Below are 25237 nucleotides of genomic sequence, written 5' to 3'. Positions count from 1 at the left end.
ACTTAAGAGGCAATATACTTCAACTCTAGTAAGGGGCCCAGACCTTCGTATATGTTTCTGTATTTGGCCCTCAGTGAAAAAAGTTTGGACACCCCTGATATAAGAATGTGACTGGTGAACATGCATCAGTGAAGTTTAAATAACCGGCTTAAAGTAATGACTATGGTAGAAATATATTGCTTAATGTAAAGATGATTAGACAGCTCAAATACTTAGCTTAATGTATTGGACAAGTGGAAACTGTTAGGTAGGTAACGTTGGTAGTGGAACTTCCACTTACAGCTAAAATGAATGGAAAATAATATATCCACTTAAATGATTTTTTACATTTGGAACATATCAGAAGTTGTCTCAGGTGTAATATATAGTGGCGCGCACATATACTGTTGTTATTACGCTCATGATGGGCGGCGGAGTGATACTTAAGTGTGTGTTGAAGCCTGCATGTATCTGTATGGATGAAGACGTGCTACATTAATACAGTATTCTCATATGAAGTTAAAGCCATGCCTGAGCTAACTTTATTGCTCTCCATGACATCCGGCCAGTTACCCACTTAAGGAAAGGAATATTACAACAGGGTTAGCCTACTTCAGGTCAAAAACGTTATGTTAACATTTACTGTACCATTACAGCTCCGAGACTTTGTGAACAACACATAGCTTTAACAATAGCAATTAATATGTGCCATATTTAAACTCAACACAAACTTTGAAAGTAAAATGTCTAAGGTCATATTGTCTTTAACAGTAAATCATCTAATGTTACCTTGACATTACTTTTACCTACCTAGCTAATAAAGTGACGTTACTGTAGGTTAGTCAGTCGTTAGCGAGCTCACTTAGCTAACAGGACCATAGCATTAGGTTAGTCTATCTTTAGCTAGCTAACCTGTGCTAGTAAGCTAACGTTAATGTTGAAAAAAAGGTGCGGCTGTAACAAAACGAACCTTACCTTAACAACAGGTTTAAGTCTGCGATGTCTCTGGTCTTAATTGTTTGCCCTCTCTTTCTGGCTCCTTTGCTTCAGAAAAATCAGACCCAAGGGCGGGAGGTATTGCAATGCTGCTGACACTACAGTGGCACAGTGGCGCGAAAATGCTGTGTAAAGGGTCTTCTATGAGATTATCTAATAGCCGGGTCAAAGACGTGACAAGCCTTTTTTGGGGTCTGCATGCTATAAATTAACAAAAAAGATAATTAAATACATTAATAGCATATTAAGTTTAACTACATTGTCTACTTTATTATTTCACTTAGATTTAGAGAAAACTAAGTGCAAAAATATATATGAAATTAAGCATTAAGTGCTAAAATCGTCATTCAGTGTAATGGTCCGGACATCAATTTCACTATTATATCTTTAAATAAACACATTAAATACCAAACAAAAGTACATTTTTATTTTCTTGGCATATTTTTATGAGTGTTGGCATTGCTATATTAAAAGGACATTGCGTTATTGTTTTGTTTTGGTATTGAAATCATAAGGGGACTTTTGTCCCAAATAGTCAATTCATTAGGGTCATTCAGTGTAATGGGATCAAAAAGCCATTTTGAAATCATATCAGAAACTGATAGTCATGTGACAATCAGTGACCTCATCAGAAGGACCCCTGAAGACCCCTTTGGTGATACAGTAAGGTGAGTTTATCTCTCTTAAATATTAGATATTTTCATCTTTTCATGTTGTGGTAACTCGAAATACAAATCCACATGTCATTCAATGAAATCATGAAAAACACTTTTATTGTTAAATTTTTATTTAAACAAGTGTATTTTGTAAATAACTGTCCTAAACTGTTTAGATCAAGGTCATTGTTTGATATAGGTGGCAAACTGTTTGCCTGTGAAATATGTTTTAAGCATAAAAATGTCATTCAGCGTAATGGCTGTCAGCCAGTGTAATGACTATGTCATTCAATGTAACACAGTATCTTTGTGATGTGTCATTCATACTAGTAATACTAATGTTGTAATCTAGTAATAACAACAATATTGATAGTAATAATAATGATAATAATAACATATGATAACACTTTATTATTATTATTATAATTAATATTATTATAGTTCTATTATTATAAATATTATAATTAAGTTACTGTGAGTTAATATCTAATATTATATATCCATTTTACTAAACAATGTGTTTAAACTTTTTCATATTGATATGTTTTAAACTTTAAAATCACTTTTCTAGTTGCCTTCCAACAAAACGGCGGTTGCGAAGCACAGACAAAAAATAAACGCAGACCCAATAGCTTGCGCACAGCTACTAGCAAGGAGACAAGAAAGGTATTTGGATCTCAATATTAAGAACTAAGGAAGGATTTGCAAAGGGAGATGAAAAAGGTCCAACCAAAACAGAAAAATGTGAAGAAAATTAGCCCGAAGAGGAAGGTCTCACGTCGAGAAAAAGTATCTGCTTTTCTTAGCAGAGATGAGAACAGCAGACAGCTCGCAGATAAAAAAGATACGATAACAAAAAACTAAGTTAAACTGTAAAGACGCATTCTCTCCAATACACTGAAGGAACTCCATGGTGTGTACAACACAGAGATGGCCAAAGAGGACTCCATGTCTTACAGACAGTTCCTACGACTCAGACCATTCCATATCACTGAGCCAAAAGCAAGGGATAGGGAAACATGTGCTTGCATCCACCATGAGAACATGGGCCTCCTGGTGGAAAAACTCAAACTAAAAGGATTGCTGAAAACATCGAGCATTTCACAACTGGTAGCAGCAATTGTCTGTGATGCCAAGATTAAAAAATGCATGTACCGCCTGTGTCCCAAGTGCTGCTATAATGAGATTGAAGTTGAGCTGCCCGAAGAACCTCAGGAAATTGTATGGGAACAATGGGAGAGGAAGAAGACACAGGATGGGGGTAAGCAGAAAACTGGGACCTGGAGTGAGCTTGTCAAAGTCTTCAACAGCAAGCTTGATACACTGGCAACACACCAGTATAACTGGATCCATCAGGCTGAGCAGTGCAGACACCTGAAGGAGACTCTGTCTGAGGAGGAAGTTGTCGTCCACATGGACTTTTCAGAAAATTAAGCGTGTAAATTGGCAACGGAGATCCAGGCATTTAATTTTGGTGGCAGTCGCAAGCAAGCCACCATTCACACAATTGTAGCGTATACTTCTGGCAGCCATCAGTCGTACGCTACCATATCTGATTCATTGCGCCACGATGAGAGATCAGTCCGGGTTCATCTCAAGCCAGTTCTGGAAGACCTGAAGAAGGAGAACCCCACAATCATGACACTGCACTGCATGAGTGATGGTCTAGTGACTCAGTATAGAAATAGGCGCAATTTCTATCTGATGAGCACTGTTCCAATTCTGCTGGGGTTAAAAAAACTTACCTGGAACTTCTCTGAGAAATGCCATGGTAAGGGGGCACCAGATGGCGTGGGGGGGTGCCATCAAGAAGCTTGCGGATGACCATGTCAAAAAGGGAGGCGACATACAGAAGCCAGAGGACCTCTACCAACTCCTCCAAAGCACGGCATCAAACATCCGCCACTTCTGGGTCAGTGAGACTGCCGTGACCCTAATGATGAGGCTGTGCCAGACAATTTGCCACCTGTTAAGGGAACATTTAAAATACACCAGATTGAATCAACCGAGCTTGGTAAGATCCACCATAGAGAAGTTTCCTGCTTCTGCTCGCGACAACAAACAAAACATGCGAATGTGGACCATCAGTGGAGATTCAATTCCACAATGAAATTGAAAATGATTCTCCTGAGATTGAAGATGCTGAGGACCTAACTGGGAAATTTGTTGTGGTCATGTATGACAGCAAGCCCTTTGTTGGGCAAGTTGTGCAGGTCGTAGGCAGATTGAAGTAAACTGCATGCATCAGAGTGCAGTAGGTAAAAATGCCCTCGCTTGGCCGAAGACCGCAGACAAAGTGTTTTACTTTCGAGCAGACATAAAGTCTATTGTGTCTGAGCCAGAGCCTTTAACAATGAGGCAGTCAGGCATAGTAAAATAGTGGAGAAAATGTGTTTTATCAAGCTGATAATGTTAGGCTATCTCCAATCAGTGGGGAGTTTATAATGTACTAAAGTATTTTCACTGCAGCTAGTTTAAACCTGCAATTGCATTTTAATTTTTTTTACTTAGTATGTTTTTGCGTCACTTATTGTCATTTCAACTGGGTATATTGACACTGTTATGGACCATACTGCCTGCTTGGAATTATTTGGCCAGATGGTAGCAGGAGAGTAAAATGAAATCCTAAATGTCACAGCAAAAAGTTTATTCATCCGGTATCCGGTAAGTTTACTAAATTGCAGGGTAAAAGTAAAGTAAAAGTAAAAATACTCTGTTAAAATAGACGTCCTGCATTCAAAATGTTACTTAAGTAAGCGTAATAGTAGATACATATACGTATGTAGCACATCTATGAGTACTTGACATTTTTGTAATAATATATAGTACATCACTAGGTTATAATTAGTGATGCATTCATGTGTCTATCAAGAGAGTTGGGTAAAATCGTCTTGGATGAAAACTTACAAATGAATATGTTTTTGTTCAAAGAGGCCGTACAGTTGTGGCCAGTTCATAGTGGTGTCTGATAGTGGTTTGATATATTAATCTTAAAAAAGTAAGCTAAATATAAACATTGTTTTCCTTTTTTAACCTTTTTATTGATATACAGTGTATCATGTGTATATACAATAGCTAACTAAAAACATATATTTGAAAAACTATTTTTATGTAGACTGAGTGATTAATTATTTTGTACAGGAAACCTAAATAAAACAATTAATGAATAAAATAATGATTCGGGTTAATCTATTGTTCTATCCAGCGATGTGTTGGGCAGACTTGAAAAGGCTAGGGCAACACATATCTGACGTGCAATTACTCTGAACTCTATTGGTGGATTAGTTACTGAGTAATAGGTTCACCTGTCCCACTTTATGAATCATCTGAAACAGGCCCTGTCCCAGAAATGTTTTACTTTTTTAGAGCTCATTCCATAGAGCTTTGCAGACTAACTAATGTGAATATGGGTGTTTACTTGAAAGTATGATGTGTTTCTTTATTTGTTCAGGAGTAGTAGTCAAAAGAGGTTATTCTTTATTCTTTGTCATACATTTTACGTAACAAAAATAAATACACATGCACAGTGATAGCAGATTATTCAACTAGTCTTTATTTCAGGAAATATTATATCTGAAAGAGAATTATTTGACTGGTCTAAAAAAAAGACTAGTCCAATAAAGCCCCATTGGATTGAATTGAGAGAGAGAGAGAGAGAGAGAGAGAGAGAGAGAGAGAGAGAGAGAGAGAGAGAGAGAGAGAGAATTGGCGTTGACATTATTTCTTTATTGTTGGATTTATATACCAAAACACCAAAGGCAAGTTCCTGAAAACATGAATTAACCTCATTCTTATTCTGATGACAAATAATTCCTTTATGGAAAATGATTTCCTGCTCAAAACATTTCCATTCTCACAACGGAAGAATGCAACTTAGTATATTTACTCAGTTACTGTACTAATTGGAGGTACATTTTGACTTTTCTTTTTTTATTCTCTAGGCAAATGTTGTAGCCTAATTTTTAGTCCATTATATTGATTTTACAGCTTAACTAACTAGTTACTTTGCAGAGATAGAACATTAATACAAAACATTTTTGTATTATTAATACAAACATTTTAGAATAATGCTGTCCGTTTTCTTGAGTAAAAATGTAAGTATTTTTACACTGTAGTAATGCTAGTCTACTCAAACTTGTTTTTTCCCCAACTCTGATTTAAGAATATTTAAGAACATTTACATTTATATTATATTTTATTTAATATTCCATTTCATTGCACCATTTATACATCTGTATATTTTATTTGTTATGTTTCATGTTGTAGTTTGCTGTTGCAACAAAACCTTTCCCAGTTTGGGATGAATAAAGTATTTCTGATTCTGAATACATAGGCTACCATTTTCTAAATGGTTGTGAAACCTTTTGCACACATAGTTCGACAAGTGTATCTACGTGTATCTAGTTTTACTAAACGTGTATCTACTTTTACCAAACAGCTTCGATTTAACGTGACAAAAGTGTTCAAAGTATAAAGGTTTTCCCCTGTAATTCAGATTCACATACACTCCCTCACAGCTCATAGGCTCTCTGTGCATCTTCTTAGTCTGTGTGGTGGCGAGATCAGGCGTCCTCGCGCTGGCCCCGCCCCTTTACGGCCGTAGCCTAGGAAACGGGGCGTGGAAAATACGCTCGTGAAGCAGGTCACCGACGTGATTGGCTGCAGTGTCGGATGATGCAGTAGCGTGCCATCGTTCCATCGGTCCTGTGAGCTGCAGGGGAGACGCTCACTCCGTGTGTCGGTGAGACTGAGCGGCTGTCTGTGCTTCACACCGGGAGGCTGGGCTGTCTCAACTATCCTTCTCTAACCCCCCAAGGTAAGGCAGACTCTTTACTCAGTGTAATCAAATAGTTTTGTTAGCATGACCATAATGACTTACAGTATTGCCAAAGCTTTGTACTATTGCGACATCTGTACATAAATATTTCCAAAAATGTTTTCTTTACAAGGAGCACAAAGAACAATTATTTAAGACAGAAAACATAATAGCAAAAGTAACGTTTGTTAGTGATTATTGTGCAGAATAATGCTGATAGTCAATTCATAAAATACATTAATGATTAATACAAAACAATAATACGTGAGATTCAAACATGAATCCATTTAGGTTTAACCAGGGCTTCGAGGGTTACTTTAAAAAAGTCATAAACCTAATCCAAGTATCACAACAGAAAAGTAATGTAACCTGATTACTTTCAGATACTTTTGTATTACCTTAATATCAAATGCAATGCAAAAAGTTACAAGGGAAAATAAATAAATACCTTGGATTGATGTTTGACTGTTTATTATGTTAGACAACTAAAAATGTTTCCAAGAAACCAAGATAATATCTGAAAAATGTACTCAAAAAACTCGATAACCCTGCCTTTCGTTAGAGTGTTCAGTCTATAGACTTACCATAGAAGTTCACAACACATGACCACATAATGTACAGTTTAAAAAAGTTAATATACTGAATCTAAAAAAATAACAAATTAACCAAAATAAGTGAAAACCATAAATCAGATTCAGGCAGTAGGTGTATAGATTCCAATATGGGCCTACAGAACAGTACAACTTACAAAGAGTACATACAATCTACTCAGTACAAGACAAAGAAAATGGCATTACTGTATGGATTAGGAGCACCTAAAGTCTTTTTTTACAAACCACGTGCCCAACAAGAAGAAAACCAGCAAAAAAAGGCAATATACAGACCTCAGGATTCAAAATGACATTTTAGTCTAGGCCTACAGTATAGTATACACTCTAAGGAGTGACATCAAAAATGTTATGTGTAACGTGGAAACCATTTTAAAACTCTAGCTGTGTTACACGCCTTAACACATGAACACGTAATTACTGCCCTATGTGTGTCATACATGTGAAATAAAGATGAACATATTATTGTGTTATTTCTGCACCTTTTGCTTTCACAACTTTTAGAGAATTACCAGGTGGCTGTAATGTTTTCTTTTAATATCAATCAAAAGCAAGAATATATTTGTTATCCATTTATTTATAAAGATTTCATCGGACGTTTTCATGGCTGCTGAATGTCACTAAGTGACACATTTTATAGATATTTCATATTATATCCAATGCATAACAATAAGGTATAGAGCAACTCAAACTGTACAACATTTGAGTTTCCCCATTTATTTTTGTATTCTCTCTCTCTTCAAATATATACATTATATTTACATTACATTTTTTTGGGCTATGTATATGAAAATATAATGAAAGATAGATAAGAAAAGATAAAATAAATAAGAGGTAGCCCATTCATAATGCAGAATGCTCCTTTAAAGATGATTATAGTTATCTATACAGTTTACCTGGATGATCATTATTAATATCAATGCATTAACATGAGGAGCTGCCGATTTCAATATATAAGGATGGATGATTTATAAACATATTTAAATGGATTATTCTTATCATTACTTCTATCTATCTAATTGGTGTTTGGTTGTGGTTGTGTTTCCGATGATTAGTGATCTGAGCTGCTCATGTGTGTGCTCCTTCCTCCCGGCTAACATGACTGTACTTGTGTTATTTGTTAGCTCTACTGCACCATGCTGACCCGCCTGTTCCGTATGCACGGCCTCCTGGTGGCCTCCCACCCCTGGGAGGTGATCGTTGGCACAGTCACCCTCACTATCTGTATGATGTCCATGAACATGTTCACCGGCAACGACCAAATCTGTGGCTGGAACTTCGACTGCCCCAAAACAGAGGAGGTGAGTAAATGAGATGATCAAGTACATTAATATTATTCACCCAATAACAACATTAAGCATTACATTAATTCACATCATGTAAACAATATCTTGTTCTTTTCAATATTGTTAATCCTGCACAACCCTTTGAACATTTCTGCTCCACATTACCTCACTTTAAAACTCTCCATTTTTAATATAGTATTTTGTTTACTGTACTGTACTTTTTCACATATTAATATTTTGTGTATATATTTTTAAAAATAGTTTTAAAAATAGCTTTTATATTAGTACTATTTTTTGCTTCGTATTCTTCTTCCTGTGTCTCTGAATGTACCATTTATATAGGGATGAAAGTCAATATACCATTTTGCTCCAGACTGAAAGATGTACTGCGTGGTTGCCATCAAAAGACCTCCAGAGATAAAGTACAGAATAAAATCTGTACGAAAAGTTCACTTTATTTATTAAACTGAACTTTAATGAATAAAGTGAACTGCAGGCTACTACATATTTGGACACATTACCTCCCAAAAATCAGATAATAGTTTGTAAGAACAGTATAAATATAATGAGTGGACGGGCTTTAGAGGTGCTGCTGGGAGGATTTTGTTTGGACAGAGGCTGTCAGCTAGCTGTTACCTCCCTTTGTGCTAAGCTAAGCTAACCAGCTGCTGGCTATAGCCAAAGGATGTTTCCCAATATGTCCGACTACTCTTTTTACTTCATCCCTTACTCAACCAGGCATTTGTTCCTCTCTTTTAACAGCAAATCCTCAGCAGTGACATCATCATCCTGACCATCACACGCTGCATCGCCATCGTTTATATTTACTTCCAATTCCAGAACTTGAGACAACTGGGATCCAAATATATTTTAGGTAAAGTATTTAAGGGTACACAAGATGTTTATAACATGGTGAATAAGATAATATGTATCTCATTACTTAAGTAAAAGTACTAAAGTAACGGCATCAAAATAAACTTCAAGTACCAAAAGTAAAAATAATCCTTATGCATAATGGCCCATTTCAGAATCGTACATCTATTGAGCTACTATTATAATTATTCATATATTTTTATCATAACTGGTCTGGTAAATGTAAAGCTAATTTGAATAACTTTATGTTCTGCTGCTGGATGTCCCCCTAACCCTATAAATATATGTCAAAGTTTATTTAACAATTGATTTAGATTTTGTATTAGCTAATAATCTAAACCTAAAAAGTAACCAAGGACCAAACGCTGTCAAATAAATATAGTGGAGTAAAAAGTACAATATTGAATTCCAAACTGCAATGGAGTAGAAGTATAAGGTTGCATTAACTGAGAATACTCAGGTCAAGTAGAAGTACCTTCAAATGTATACATACGTACTGTACTTGGGTAAATGTACTTTGTTAATATCCATCACTGTATATATCTCCTGTGATATGCATCTCATGTACTCTCTTGCAGGCATTGCTGGCCTTTTCACCATATTCTCCAGCTTCGTATTCAGCACAGTGGTCATTCACTTCCTTGATAAAGAGCTCACGGGCCTCAAGTAAGCACACACTCTGCATCCTTCATACATCCATACAGTATCTTTGTTAAAAAACTCAACATGACTGTTCTGTTCTGTCCTCAAGTGAGGCTTTGCCGTTCTTCCTGCTTCTCATTGACCTTTCCAAAGCATGCGCTCTCGCCAAGTACGCCTTAAGCTCTAGTTCTCAGGTACTAAGAAATATGCACTCATCATAGTCAAACATTTCACAGACAATTCAACAGTAGACTGATTTACTGTTCTTTTTCAGGATGAAGTGAGGGACAACATCGCTCGCGGCATGGCAGTACTGGGACCTACCTTCACCCTGGACGCCCTGGTGGAGTGTCTAGTGATCGGAGTGGGAACTATGTCAGGTACTCGGTGCCTTACAGACCTCTTCATGTTAGTGTGACATCACTGTTAGGTGTGGTTACTGAAGCAGAGTGAAGTCCCGCCAGTGCCGGTGGACCACTGTAGCCAACATTTTATATTTGGATCCTATTTGATCTTTGTTCCATGAATGACACATAGTATTTTTTCCAATTAAAGGATAATTGTGCAGTTAAGAACGTTTGTCATAAAAGTATCAAAGTTTATGACTGTGAAAATACGTATTTAGAAACACTACACAAGCCGAAAATTGAATTAGTGATGTTAAGCATGAACGAATTTGAAAGTGGGGGTGCGAAAAAAAAGAGAGCATGTTTTCGGGCTGGGTTCGCCGAGACAAGTTTGACCGTCCTCAAACAGCAATAGATCTACTTCAATGTTGCTCATAGATGGAGGAAGGTTTGGCGTATGGGCTCCGCTCATGAACTCTTGACCTCACCTTCGTGAATAATAAATTAAGGATTCAAATTCAATCTGTAGGCCCACATGATGCAGCCCACCAGGTTCTGAAATTATGTCATACCGCTAGAATAACTTCTATTGGATCGGCAATTAAAAATCACGAGGCCAGACAACGGATAACAGTTGAGTTAACAAGTGAGCAGTTTAATTATTTTCAGTTTAACAGTTGCACAGCGAGCAGGTTGGTCTACGGATCCACTGCCATTTCAACAATAAACTCTTAAGTGAGTTAATTTTAAACAGACAGACAGAATATAGCCTACAACAGAAGAGAAAAGCTGAAGGCTGAAGTTTTTTTTAAAAACTACAATGTTCCTATTTTTCTTTCCGAAAGAACGCAATCCGTCGTTCATTAGCTAAATGAATTGCCTAAACATCGATTCAAGGTTAAGGGCATCCGTTAAGTCATTGTGAATGTTAAGGAACAGCAAGTGATTGAGGAGCTGCTCGGTCATGGACGACCGGAGATCAGTTTTTACGCGGCGGAGGCAGGAAAAGCTTCTTTCCGCGGTGGCACTGCTGAGCGGGATGGTCAGATAAATGCCAAGTAGCTGGCACACCTCTGACATGGTAGCGTGCACTGCGGGGTGCTTGCTCAGGATATGGACAGCAGTAGACATCTGTGTCACCTGCTTGATTTTCATTGCTTCACAGCTGTTGTGCACGGCCAGCAAAGAAGGCAACATCCCAAACTGAGTGCTCAGCCGCCCCATTTCCACACTTTTTTTTGTTATACAGAAAGATGTAGTTGTCTGAGACAACTGTCGCTTACTTTTTTGGCTATGACTAGATATATTTAGCTTGAGCTAATCAATGTTGTATAGCCTATTACAGCATCAGTAGCCGCAAATACCTAAACGTTAACGTAGACAACTGAACTGAGCTTCAGTGTCGTAGCCTCGTAGGATAACCTTTTTCCTGGTCTGAAGCCTACCCTGCGGTCGAAGTATCCGATTGGCTTAGCATGACATCATGACCAAGAGGCCAGGCTAGAGCAGACGTAATTTAAAGCTACAGCGCTGTAAATAGGTCTAGTTCATGCTGCAATCACCACTGCGATGCTGTGTTGTGGTCAAATATGTATATCGTTTTTTTCCCCCTTAAAAAGTGGGGGTGCGGTTGCATCCCCTGCGCCGGCGCTTCTGGCACCCCTGTCCCAAGCACATAGAAACTGCTGGATGCTAACTTGCACAAGTTGGGCAATTTACACAATTAGCATGCATTGTGTTCTGAGCTTTATTTACCATTAAAGCTTATGTGGACAATAGGTAAAACATGGCTTGGTCGATTTGAACAACTTTGGAGTGGTTTTCTGGGTAATTAAGGATGCTGAATCCATTTCTGACATGACTGTAACATTGGCAGCTTGATCACAACCACACTTCAAGGTGGGTTGCGAAGTGAGGAGCGAAAAACGACAATGAAACATACAAAAAAGCTTCCTGCTAACATATCCCAAAAATACTTTATAGTCCATTAGCATAAATTGCGTTAGTTAGCATTAATTACCATTATAGCCCAGGTGGACAATACTAAAAAAAAAAAAAATGCTTGGCCGATTCTGAAAACTTTGGAGTGGTTTTGTGGGTAATTGAGGATGCTGAATCCATTTCTAACATCACAGAAAATTGTCCAAATCGGCAAGCCACTTTTTGACTATTGACCACATAGGCTATAATGGTAATTAATGCTAACTAACGCAATTCATGCTAATTGGACTATAAAGTTATTTTTGGATATCTTATCAGGAAGCTTTTGTACATTTTTCACTGTCGTGTTTCGCACTTGCAACCCAAGTGTGGTTGTGTTAAAGCTGCCTTCGTTTGTTCCTCCTATATTGTACAAAGAAATACATAGCTGTAACCTTTACCCTGTTGACAGAGCAGACTGTTCAAACAGTGTTTAGCTCACCAATAACAAATGCAGATGAGCAGCACCTTGAGCAGCCCCCCCCCTCACACTTTATGCAGGGAGCAGGGGCCATCTGATTTGGCCATTGTGGTGACATTGTGGCCTCTGACACACACTGAGTTTATGTCTTGTATCTTTCAGGTGTGCGGCAGTTGGAAATCATGTGCTGCTTTGGCTGCATGTCTGTCCTGGCCAACTACTTTGTGTTCATGACTTTCTTCCCTGCGTGTGTCTCCCTGGTGCTGGAGGTAAGGGTGCAGTACAGAGATGGGAAGTAAGAAGTACATTTACTCAAGTACTGAAGTTAAGTACAATATTGAGGTACTTGTACTTCACTTGAGTATTTCCTTGTTAAATAGGATAATAATGTAATTTTATTATACTATATGTATTTAACAGCTTTATATACTTTTAACAAAATGCATATCTATATATTAAACTAGTTGACTAACTCTTTAAGTCATAAAATAGTCAAAATATTTAAATGTTTTACAAAAAGTATATCAGAACTGTTTGTCCACAACAGTAAAATGCTACTTGATTCAACAGTATTGTCTAGAAATGTCACATATATAAATATAATAATAATATAAATTATATACACACATAAAAGCACTGCTCTGTGATTACTTTGACTTGTTATACTTTAAGTATATTTTGTGGTAAGATTTTGAATGCAAAACATTTTAATGCACTTTTACTTGTAATGAAGTATTTTGACAATAATGTATTGGTACTTTAACAACTTTAAGTAAAGCATCTGAGTACTTCTTCCCCCCCGGTGTAGGTGTGTACTTTATGTGTTACTGTCAGTGTGACTGATGGTGTTGTGTTTGCTCTAGTTGTCCCGTGACAGTCAGGAGGGCCACCCTATCTGGCAGCTGAGCCACTTCTCCAGAGTGATGGAGGAGGAGGAGGACAACAAACCCAACCCCGTCACCCAGAGGGTCAAAATGATCATGGTAAGTCCACTGAAAAAATTGAAACATTGACTTTAATTAAATGTATTATGTGAAGAGATTTCACATAACTGCATGAAGTTAGTTGAAAGCAATAATATTAAGTTTAAATAAAAAATATTAGGTTCAACTTAATATTATTGCTTTCAGCTAACCTAATACAGTTATGTGAAATGTCCTCTTTACATTTTGGACTTCCTATACATTTTTTATTTGAACTTGAGAGTGATTTGTGTGCTGTGCTGTGTGTGCAGTCTCTGGGCCTGGTGATGGTTCACGCCCACAGCCGCTGGATCGCTGAGCCTTTGTCCATCAACACCGCAGGGGGCATCCAGCAGGTAGGCATGGAGCTGGACCACCTCTCTCCCAGGAGGATCGAGCCAGAGAAACCGCTTTGGCACTTCTACCTCACCAGGTAAGGCTCGTGATAGCCATGCTTTCAACTTCACTTGGGCTTGAAGGCTGCATCAAGATAAAATAAGGCCAAGCGGAGACAGGATGTGAAGTAAAAATAGGTTAAAAATCCATATCACCATCAAAGTATTTCCTTATCCTGGAGGAAATTGGGTTTTATTATGGTCGCTCTGTTTTAGAGTAGAAAAAGTGTTTCGGAATACAAATACTTATACAAACATAAGAAGTTAAAGTAAAAATGTGCAATTCAATGACAAAATAAAATAAAGATATTTATATAGACTTAAGAAGATTAAGTAAGAGTAATAATGCAATAGTAATAATAATAATAATAATTGTTCTTATTATTATGATTATTATTATTATAATAGATTACATTTTTATAGCACCTTTCTAGGGACCCAAGGCTGCTTTACATGGTGGAAAGACAGACAAAAAAGAAGAAACAAACAAACAAGTAGGGCAAATAATAAAGTATAAATTGAGAAAATAAATAAATAGCAGAATGTTAAATAAAACAATTTTAAATAGAATACAAATCTATATATATGAACATATGATGTTAAAGTAAAATGTCCACATTGTATATCTAACAAAAAAAAATGTAAATTTAAAGACAAAGTGAAGATAGTGATTTATTTACCTTCTCTATTTTATGAAGGATTTCCAGATCGGTAATGGTATACATCCTGTAATAATAAGTCTGGTTCTGACACACCAATATGTTTGTAATGTCAAAATAAGTTTAAGTTTTGTTAAAAAAAGACATCAGAGTGATCTCTAGATTTTCCGCATAAAGAATACATGAATGTGTATCTTTAGGATAAGGGATAACCAATGCCAATTATGACATTGTTGGTGTTGCTGCCCCCCCCCCGCAGGATGATCACCATGGACATTGAGCAGGTCATCTGTCTGGCTCTGGCCCTGCTGCTGGCCATCAAGTACATCTTCTTCGAGCAGGTCGAGATGGAGTCTACGCTGTCACTTAAGAACCCCATCACCATGTCCGCCCCTGCCCCCAGCCCCCGGCGGCGCACTGAGAGCTGCTGCAGGACTGAGCTGTGCCCCCCCCGACCCCTCGCCCCTGTCCCACCACCCGCCAACAAGTCAGAGAGAGGTGCGTCTGTGCTCGGTGGGGATGCTGTAGCCGATGGACTTGTGTAGCACGGTTGTATCTAACGCTTTGTTTCCCTAGATGAGGTGATCCGACCCCTGGCTGCCCTGGCCGCCGACACCAAGCCTAAGAGCGTCTTTGTGGTGGGGGGGGAAGAGGAGGTGCTCAAGGTTGAGAAAGATCAGCCCAGCCTTCCCGAAAAACCCAGAGACCTGGACCAATGTGTGGCCATCCTCAACAACCCTGAGGTAGGACATTACACATAAATAATACAAATAATAATAATAAAGCTTTATTTGTATAGCACTTTATACAGTTTAAATTAATTATTATGAAATAAAAAATAATGTGTTTCAACAAAAGCACACAACACAAGACAAAAAGAAAAAGTTACTCAATTCAGCAGAAGTTAAAAACTTGTGAACACACATGCAGAACACTGTATATGTGATATACAGTATAATATTTCAAGGAATACAAGGAGGTAAAATAAGCAAATGAAAAATAGAGATGTCGACTGAGTTGGCCTCCAATCATTCTTGGTAGGGTGTTCCACAGTTTGGGAGCATAGTGGATAAAATGTAGCCTGGTAATACCAGCCTGTTTGACTTCAATTCTCTCCGGCATACAGTCTGGAACAGCGTCATTGGATTTGGATTACTGTAATGGGTGGATACTTGTCTGAAGTTTAAAATCATTGGAGTTCCCTTAACCAATCTCTAACGTTTGGTAATGACGTATGTTATGCGCCGAAGGGCAGGCTCTGACCTGACGCTTCCTACTTCCGCTTTCACAGCAGTAAACAAATCGCTACCTGCGAGCGTGGCTGTCAAAATGGCTGTCAACGACATGTATCAATGTTGTCAATGTAACCTAAGGATTCAGGGGACAATTCATAACTCGAAACAAGAGTTGAAACAACCGAGCGGATAGCTAGTAGCCTCTCTTCCTCCGTGGCCATTGTTGAGCTATAAACTAGACTACAATTCAAACTCGGCACCAACTTCGACGTAATCGCTCTCAACCCCTCCCCCTGTTCGCTGATTGGGCCGATAGAATTCTGAGTTCCAGTAATCGTATGTAATGAGTTCTTGCCCAGTCTCACTTACAGGAGCAAAATGAAATTGGTTCCCCTTTGGTGTCTATTTCAGTCACTACACCAATTAGACTGCAGGTTTCAGGCCGTGGTCTGATTCAAGAGCGTTGTAATGAGCTTACTCACTCCACTCTCTCTCTCTGAGGCTGAACCCATTAGAGCATGACGCCAATAGATAAGACACTGATTCCTCTGGCCTGTACTCAGGTCCAGCTTTCACTTCTCCCACACTGCATGAGGAGAGGAGGATATTCCACATGACATCTTGACATGATCAGAAGCAGAGACTTTAAAGAAGTCCTATTAGGCTTTTGGGGGTTACCCTCTCCTGTAGCGTGTTCTATAAGTTTTTGTGCATGTGCATGGTCTGCAAAGGCTAAAACCTCAAAGTTCCCTCACTTTTCTCTCACTCCCCCCTGCCTGAAATGCCTCCATACGACTCCTTTGTTTACTTCAGGAACATAATGACATCAATATGTAACACTTGCGCTTCTATTGGCTAACCCTTCAATACATTCTACGTTTCTCATTGGCTAAATGGCGAGACAGTTCTCTAAGCAGTTGACCAATCACAACGGAAACGGCCAGCTAACCAATCAGAGCAGACTGGGCTCTGGTTTCAGACAGAGGGTGAAAAGAAGTGCTGCAGCACAGGCAGTATGAGAAACATACAGAGCTTTTTGAACATTAAAGCATGGAGACATGTCACAGAAGAGACACTACATACTGACATGAACCCGAAAATGAACAGAATATGTCCTCTTAAATGCTAAGCTAATGATGATGTCTTTCAGTCTACAGGTAGTTAAAAGAGGCCCCTTGTAGTGAGTCCAGATATTGCTTCAATATGGATTATCTGGTAAAACATGTGTTGGTGCTTTTATAAAATTAAATATTGGGCAGTTTGTTATAATCCATTCCTAAGTGTAACGCAAACCAACACTATAGCCCAATAGAACAAGCATTACGTCACACAGCTAATAATTGGTGTTAAAATATGGAATAGGCTGAATCTGGATCTTATTTCTCATCAACACTTTCAATGAAAGAGTGGGTTTATGTTACTAGTATATCACACAGACAAACACATCATGCCCCGGTGGCTGACTTTGCTGCATTCCTTAACGGTTTCTTTTTTTATACCTTGTCTGTATTCACTGACATTCAAGACCTTTTTTGGTTTGTCCAATCATAAGTAAATATAGACATGACTGGTTAGATAATCCACCCTACTTCGCCAGTTTATCTTGTTTGTTTAACGCTAGTAAACACATAAGATGTCAAACACACCTTAAGTCCCTGCATGGTTGTGTTTCCACAGATGGGGGCTCGTTTCCTGAGCGACGCTGAGGTGATGCAGCTGGTCAATTCCAAACACATCCCTGCATACAAACTGGAGGCCATGATGGAGAAACCAGAGAGAGGAGTGGCCATACGCAGACAGATGTTATCCTCCAAACTGCCCTCTCCCTCTGCCCTGTCCTCCCTGCCCTACACCCACTACGACTACTCCAAGGTGAAGACGCACACACACACGCACGCACGCACGCACGCACGCACGCACGCACGCACGCACGCACGCACGCACGCACGCACGCACGCACGCACGCACGCACGCACGCACGCACGCACACACACACTGTCTCTAGAAGCTTTGCTCATTTGTGTTTCTGTGTTTCAGGTGATGGGCACCTGCTGCGAGAACGTGATTGGCTACATGCCCGTACCAGTGGGCGTAGCTGGACCCCTGCATCTGGATGGGAAACAGTTCCAGGTTCCCATGGCAACCACAGAGGGCTGCTTGGTAGCCAGCACTAACCGTGGTTGCCGAGCAATCGCTGTGAGTGTCAGTTTTATTGTACTGGGGGGGACAAAATAAATTGCACATTAAGCGATAACGTCACTTTGACACAAATGAAAGCATATTTAAAATTACCACTAAGCACTTATTGTATGCTTTTACTATGGGAACATGGAATGTATAGTAGTGTTTTCAAGAAAAACTGGTGATATGTTAAAATGGTTGGGGCATGGGAGACATTGACTATGTTTTCCTTATATGTGTCATGGAGGACAAAAAAACAAATGATGAATTATAACTATTTTGTGTTTTTTAAGCTGGTATCAGAAGCATAACTCCTGAAAATGATATGAAAAGATAATTTCAAAGGTCAAATTTCCCCTGTCTCTTCAGTAGGGGTGCGATGTGATGACTTCATGTTAATACTGTGTACTGTATCTGACAGCTGGGAGGCGGAGCCAACTGCCGTATCCTGGCCGACAGCATGACGCGAGGACCCGTGGTGAGGCTGCCCTCTGCCTGCCAGGCTGCTGAGGTCAAGGCCTGGCTGGAGAGCACGGACGGTTTTCAGGCCATCAAAGACGCCTTTGACAACACCAGCAGGTAAAACATAAACGCTGACATGGAGACAACAAGGATTCAGAGTTTGGGCTCTGTTGTGTGTCTCTGTGTGTTGTCTCTGTGTTTACAGTGTGTGTTGCTGTTGGCAGGTTTGCTCGGTTGCAGAAGCTGCTGGTCGGTCTGGCCGGAAGAAATCTCTACATCCGCTTCCATTCCAAGACTGGGGATGCCATGGGGATGAATATGATCTCTAAGGTAACTGTTGTGGCTTTTAAACACCCGCTTAGTGAATTAAAAGTACGGCGCCCCTAGAGCAGGGGTGTCCATAGCTTTTTCTCTGAGGGTCACATGCAGAGAAAAATACGAAGGGCTGGGCTACTCACCGGACTTGAGGTATATTATAAGTTGGCAGTATCGATCAAATGTAGGTCAATTATTCTTGATAATTGAATATGCTTTAAGAAACATTACAGCTCTCCTAGGGGTTTCATTTATCTTGTTTGCAGCTCATTCCTTAAAAAGAGAAGCCTCAGATTGCTGATAATAAGGGGGAATATGAAGGGTCTACGCTAGCAAATACGTTTTCTTATTATCAACTTATCAATCTTTATCAACTAAGATTTGCTTGAAAATGTTTTCAACTTGAATCGAATTTATTTGAATAGTGGGCTTATTACCACATGAACACTACTGTGTAACATGTCAACATATACATTTAAGAAGTACAATATAAGATCAGCACTGGTTTCATGTGTGGGCCATATACTATTATTCTTCAGAATTGGCTGAGGGCCAATTAGAAATGGACAACGGGACGCATTTGGCCCTCAGGCCCTAGTTTGGACACCCTGCCCTAGCGGGACAAGGACAACAAAGAAAAAGAACGATAAAAACCTAAGTTGTGCACACAAGCTAGTTTCTCGTGTGCCTGAGTTCAACATCCCTAACGGGAATTCATAAATGATGCAAACTGGTTTACAGACTCTCCTTCTTTGCCCATTTATGCTGAAGAGTGTTATTTTCTCGTAGGTACACACTGTAATGTGTGATATTGGGCTAAACAAATACTATTTGATTGTATCATCGGTGCGCCACGGTGCTTCAACAAACAGATCTACACCCCTGGCCGAAATGTCTTTAAAGTCCGAGTTTGGAATATAACTCATAGTACTGTCATTTCCACACATCAACATTACAGTGCTCCAGCTCCTCCCTGCGCATTGGTAGCTTTGCACGAGAAAATAACTTTATTTTTGTGTCCATGTCCCTTAAGGGGCTCCATATAAAGTGGTGAAAAGCATCAAACTACACTTACTAAAGTACTGTACTTAAGTAACATTTGAGGTACTGAGCCTGCTAGAGCCTTTATCACCCAGCGCCCCCTGGTTGTGTGAGTAGAGATTTTTCTGCTCTTTTAAAGAATGCATGTTCTCCTGCAGGGTACAGAGCAGGCTCTGAGCAGACTGCAGCAGCACTTCCCAGATCTGCAGGTGATTGCTGTCAGCGGGAACTACTGCACTGACAAGAAACCCGCCGCCATCAACTGGATCGAAGGCCGGGGCAAGTCTGCCGTCTGTGAGGCCACCATCCCCGCTAAAGTGGTCCGAGAGGTAGGAAACTGCCCATACTGTTGGTGGTCTTTACTATATGCAATACTAATACTAATAATTACTTCAATAGTGTTTACTTGTCTGACAGTTTGTAGATAATTTATCTTCATCATAAAGTGTATATATATTTTTTCTCTAATGGCGGTTTATTTTTATTTCTATTTCTTCTTTGAGATGTCTATACTTTAGAATTGTTTATTTCTTCTTTTTTATTTCTAATTATGTGCTATGCCTTGTATTGTTTTATGCTGCTGCAACACAAAAATGTCCCAGTTTGGGAATAATAAAGTAATTCTTATCTTACAAGAATGAACACCTTTGAATTACCTAATGCTGCAAAATTAAAAACACAGTCCTCCACAATGACAGTCTGTGTAGCAACGTTCCTTTATGTGCACCTTCTGCAGCACAGCATGGAAACACTGCAGGAATTATGTACTAAAAAGTCTTTGGAAAATGTTCACTTGATTTAACTCCTTCAGAATAACATATACACACAGAGAAAAAGACAGTTACTTATATCCCCCATCACTTCTTCTATTTTAAAGATCAGGATGAACAGGAGGAATACGATACGATACATATTTCTTTGAGTGGAAACAAACAAACTCTGTGCGTGCTTTTTGGAAATGGTTGTCGGAATCTGTCACCTAACCTCCTGTGGCTTCAGAAAGCTTAAAACCCAGGATTGGCCTCTCCACTTGTTTTGGTATAAGTTAAACTCTGTTCATCAGAATCATTAGATCTCATATTAACTGTATGCCGTGGCTATGCTGCAGGTGTTGAAAACAACAACAGCAGCTCTGGTGGAGGTGAACATCAGTAAGAACCTGGTGGGCTCAGCCATGGCCGGAAGCATCGGAGGATTCAACGCACACGCATCCAACCTGGTCGCTGCCATCTACATAGCCTGTGGACAGGTGAAGTACTTCCTAGAAATATCCTTCACCTGTGTATTTCCATGTCATTTTGTGTTTCCTGTGTTAATTTGTGATTGTGTGTGTGTGTGTTTTCTCCAGGATCCAGCCCAGTCAGTGGGTAGCAGTAACTGCATCACCCTGATGGAGGCGTCAGGACCGACAGGGGAGGATCTGTACATCACCTGCACCATGCCCTCCATAGAGCTGGGGACTGTAGGTGGAGGAACCAGCCTGCCCCCCCAGCAAGCCTGCCTCCAGGTACACACACACACACACACACACACACACACACACACACACACACACACACACACACACACACACACACACACACACACACACACACACACACACAGCTACAGTATTGATGATATCAGGACAGCAGAAAGTGTTCATCTTCCGACCCATACGGAAAAATCACCTCAAATGCACCTTGGCAAATACGTATAAAAATATATATATATATTCTCACTTTAGTACATAGAGCTTAGAAAGGTTTGGTATATTTTATTTTATATTGATTTTTTAGAATGTTTGATCTTATATGTTATTTTATCTTTATTGGTCATATTATTTTAATATAGTTACTACGTCTTTTTTCCCCAATGTTTATATAATATATTTTATTTTCTTCTCTTTTATTCATTCAATATGGAACAAACGTCACAAAAAAACATGTTTCCCTTAAGGAATGAATGACAAAAAAGCATACAGTATATCACAATATTTTAAGCGAATTTGGTAAATGAATCATTCTTGGTACGTGTGTGTGTGCAGATGCTGGGCGTGCAGGGAGCCAGTCTGGAATGTCCCGGGGACAACGCGCGGCAGTTGGCGCGGGTGGTGTGTGCCACCGTGCTGGCAGGAGAGCTCTCACTGATGTCTGCTCTGGCTGCAGGCCACCTGGTCAAGAGTCACATGACACACAACAGGTGAGAGCGCCGAACCCTCCTTCACATGATTCCTCTTTGTCTTCACAAACAGCAGAAAGATATGCAACAGAAAAATGTTTCTATCGCTGCTACAAACTCTTGTAAGCACTCAGAGAACTTGGTCCGCATCAGTGTTAGCATCACTATGTAAATAACACCACAGCTGGTGATTGAAACATCTTTGTTGAATGAGACAACAATTTAAACGCTTAAAGGCCTGCAAATATTATTTTTCTATTATATTATTGAACAAATCGAACCGTGTGTTTGTCGCTGTTTGCACATCAGAGTTACAAGCTAGCTCAGCTGTTGCTACTTTACACACTAGCTAGCTTGTTAGGTTGGCAATCATTATGTAGATAAGCAATACTGCACATTTATTCATCAGTAAATCATTCTTCAGTGACTACATAAACTTGTTTTTTTCTGTGAAGACACAGAAAGGAAATGCAAAGATTGTTATGCTGATTCTTTATATGACTTTACAAGGACATTTAATGGTGTACTTTCATCAAGGTTGAGCAAATGTATTTATTGTATTGTAGGTTTTGAGACAACAGAGACGCTCTTATTCTTGTTATCTAGGACGATTTATCTATTACAGGCTCAGATCCTGGTTTGCAGGGTCTCTATAATATAAACTAATGTGGCATAAGGCCCCTATTTTAGCCTGTGTACTTAACCACCCACATGGAAATAAGGGTCCTTTTCTTACCTGCAGCTGACCCTGACACTTTAAAAAACATCCTATAACACACAGCTCAAATGTATTTATCAACTATAAGAAAAAGAAAAAAATTCCGGTGTTCATAAAGATTTTATGATTATCTGGAAATCCCCCCCCCCCCCCACCCTAAAAAAAGGCCATTTCCATCACCTTCTGTATATTAGCTAACTACAGCTGTCCAGGTGGCTAGGCGACAGTGCTAGAGACCAGTGGGTGTCAGGTGAAGCAAACAGGAAGTCCTCCGTATGCCAGACTCATTTCGTAGACCGCTCAGTCTGCTGTTCCTTCACTTTATTTGTATCTTTATATATGTTAATTTGGGACGAAAAAGGCATGTGTGGCGTGAGTCTGTGAGATATGTGTTAATTGCGTGACGTGAGAGATTAATTTGAAGAATGTATAACCGGTGTGTATTTAACATACTTCATAATAAATCTGACCTCGCTGTTGTGTCTGCAGATCTAAAGTGAACCTACAGGAGGGTCCGGGGACGTGCACAAACAAAGCCTCTTGAGAGCTTCCTGCATTGAGCCCAGGTCACAGGACGGAGCCGTCACCGCAGTTAATATGGAAAATATGAAAGGGAACAACTATTCATTATTCATCAAAGCAGACATCAGCTTTCTTCCAAGGGCTTTCAACGCAACACTGGAGCGTGTTTGGACCAATCTCTATGCTGGATATGATGCTAATTAGACTCTTCTGTGGACATGTTTCCTTTTCTGTATCTGTGTGTGTTTATCGGGCTGGCTTCTTTTAATTCCACATTTACAGTAAGAATGCTGTCTAGCTGTTCTGGTTCAAATGTTTCTGCTGTCCTGTTGCCAAATGAAGCACTGTGAAACAGACCCAGGGTATGTTTGTGATTGCTGAATGTGCATAATGTATCATCACAGTTTTCAGCTCATACAGTTCTGTGAACCAGACAGAATAACCATAACAGACTCAATAAGGAATGAATAAGGGAAAATATGAGTAATTAATCATCTGGATCCAAGAAGCACTCTAAAACTAAGATTGCAACCTCGCTTAAGGCTGACTTCATCTCATAACATGGGAGGTCCCAATAAAGAATTTTTGAATCATCCTGTTGGGATCATACATTATAATTACCACAAGGAAACAAAAGCAAAGCCTCAACCCACCCCCGCACTGCACTTCCTGTAACAAAAAAAGGACTGAAGGACAGTGTTTTTATTCTTATACAGGTATGTGTGTGTACAGGTGATGCAAAACCATTGAATTGCTTTGATCAACACCAGGGGAGTCCAAACAATTTTCTCTGAGGGCCACATACAGAAAAATAAGGTGATGATAACGCCAAACAGGAAGGGTATATCTCAAGCTTGTTATGCAAATAAGTTATTTTGCTTTTTTTTTAACAACTATGTTCTCTTAGAAAATGTTTACAACTTTAATTGACAGAATTTATTTGAAAAGAATGCTTCTTAAAACAAATACGGTGTGTTATATACTTGTACATATTTAAATAGTACAATATTAGACAACCTTATGTTTGATGTGAGGCCATATTCCATTATACTTTTAGAATTTGCTTCGGGCCAGTTATAAATGGACCATGGGCCGCAGTTAGCCCTCGGGTCATAGTTTGGACACCCCTGATCTACACAAAGTGACAGACTCTTCCATTCAGTCTGCATTTTGTAGAGCATTAGCATGCAGCGCTGATGCTTCAGAGTGTAATGTATGCAGGTGTGGAGCGGGTTAAATGAATGCAGTTATAGTGAGTCTTCTGTGAAACCAGTGGAGGGCAAATATTTTGGATATATTTTGTAATAAATACAAAAGGACTTAAACAATGACATCATTGTACTGTTTTGATTCAGCTTTGTCAGGAACTGGAATATGGAACAGGTCGGAGAAGAGCTGAGGTTCATGCCAGCAGTTTATCAATCTCCCCCTGAAATCTGTAGCTGAAGTGTGTAGCATGTACAATAAAGCGGCATGTGGCGTGCTTTGTTTCACTGTTCATAGATTGTTTTTTTTGTGATTGCATCTATGAACAGAAACATTAGCGGGCATGTTGAAAAGCAAGCACCTGCACTGATCTGCAACAGGTTCATTGTGTTGCCATATAAATAACATTATTATTATTGTAACTCTTGGAGCAACGAACTGGAACGTAAGAGCGTTGACATGAGCTAAGAACCAACTCTAAAGTTCTCTTCCCTAAACTGCTCCGCCTATCTACAGAAAGTCGGCAATCAGACATTCCATCAGAAACCAGTTAGGTTTGTTGCAGAGGAGCCGGATCCAGAAGGCCTCGGTCTGATTCGGTTTACCCTCGGACTCATGGCATATTTAGACCTAGCATTATCTGACGGAAAGGATGTTTATGACCTTGCATCATGCATACTGAGAAGTAGCACAGCTGATGAAAAGAGAAAACAAGTGGCAGCTTATCTCTATACAATAGGCCCCGAGGCCAAATGCCTGCTGCCTGTACAGACAGAG

At 39.4% G+C, this 25237-nt stretch overlaps 1 protein-coding gene across 1 annotated transcript; it reads left to right on the top strand.

Annotated features, from left to right (window-relative positions):
• Positions 1-6304: 6304 nt before the first annotated feature.
• On the top strand, positions 6305-24585 carry LOC134874020 (3-hydroxy-3-methylglutaryl-coenzyme A reductase-like). Its single transcript, XM_063897988.1, has 20 exons — positions 6305-6447; positions 8180-8356; positions 9104-9215; positions 9793-9880; positions 9966-10050; positions 10131-10236; positions 12767-12873; positions 13468-13587; positions 13839-13999; positions 14880-15118; positions 15197-15363; positions 17533-17727; positions 17893-18051; positions 18458-18615; positions 18723-18828; positions 20013-20183; positions 20963-21103; positions 21203-21361; positions 21881-22035; positions 23222-24585. The coding sequence occupies exons 2-20, from the start codon at positions 8192-8194 to the stop codon at positions 23274-23276; spliced, it is 2649 nt and encodes an 882-aa protein (XP_063754058.1). The 5' UTR covers positions 6305-6447; positions 8180-8191; the 3' UTR covers positions 23277-24585.
• Positions 24586-25237: the final 652 nt, after the last annotated feature.

The sequence above is a fragment of the Eleginops maclovinus genome, chromosome 12 (assembly GCF_036324505.1).
Source record: "Eleginops maclovinus isolate JMC-PN-2008 ecotype Puerto Natales chromosome 12, JC_Emac_rtc_rv5, whole genome shotgun sequence".
Taxonomy (NCBI): Eukaryota; Metazoa; Chordata; class Actinopteri; order Perciformes; family Eleginopidae; genus Eleginops; species Eleginops maclovinus.
Note: the sequence above shows the minus strand (reverse complement) of the source record. Positions and strands in the feature narration are given on the sequence as shown.

Bases quoted from the DNA above. Each gene is read 5' to 3' on its own strand.
- LOC134874020 (XM_063897988.1), top strand. From the start codon at position 8,192: ATGCTGACCCGCCTGTTCCGTATGCACGGCCTCCTGGTGGCCTCCCAC. The intron at 9,881-9,965 runs GTAAGCACACAC...TCTGTCCTCAAG, and splicing joins AAAGAGCTCACGGGCCTCAA to TGAGGCTTTGCCGTTCTTCC. The intron at 17,728-17,892 runs GTGAAGACGCAC...TCTGTGTTTCAG, and splicing joins CCCACTACGACTACTCCAAG to GTGATGGGCACCTGCTGCGA.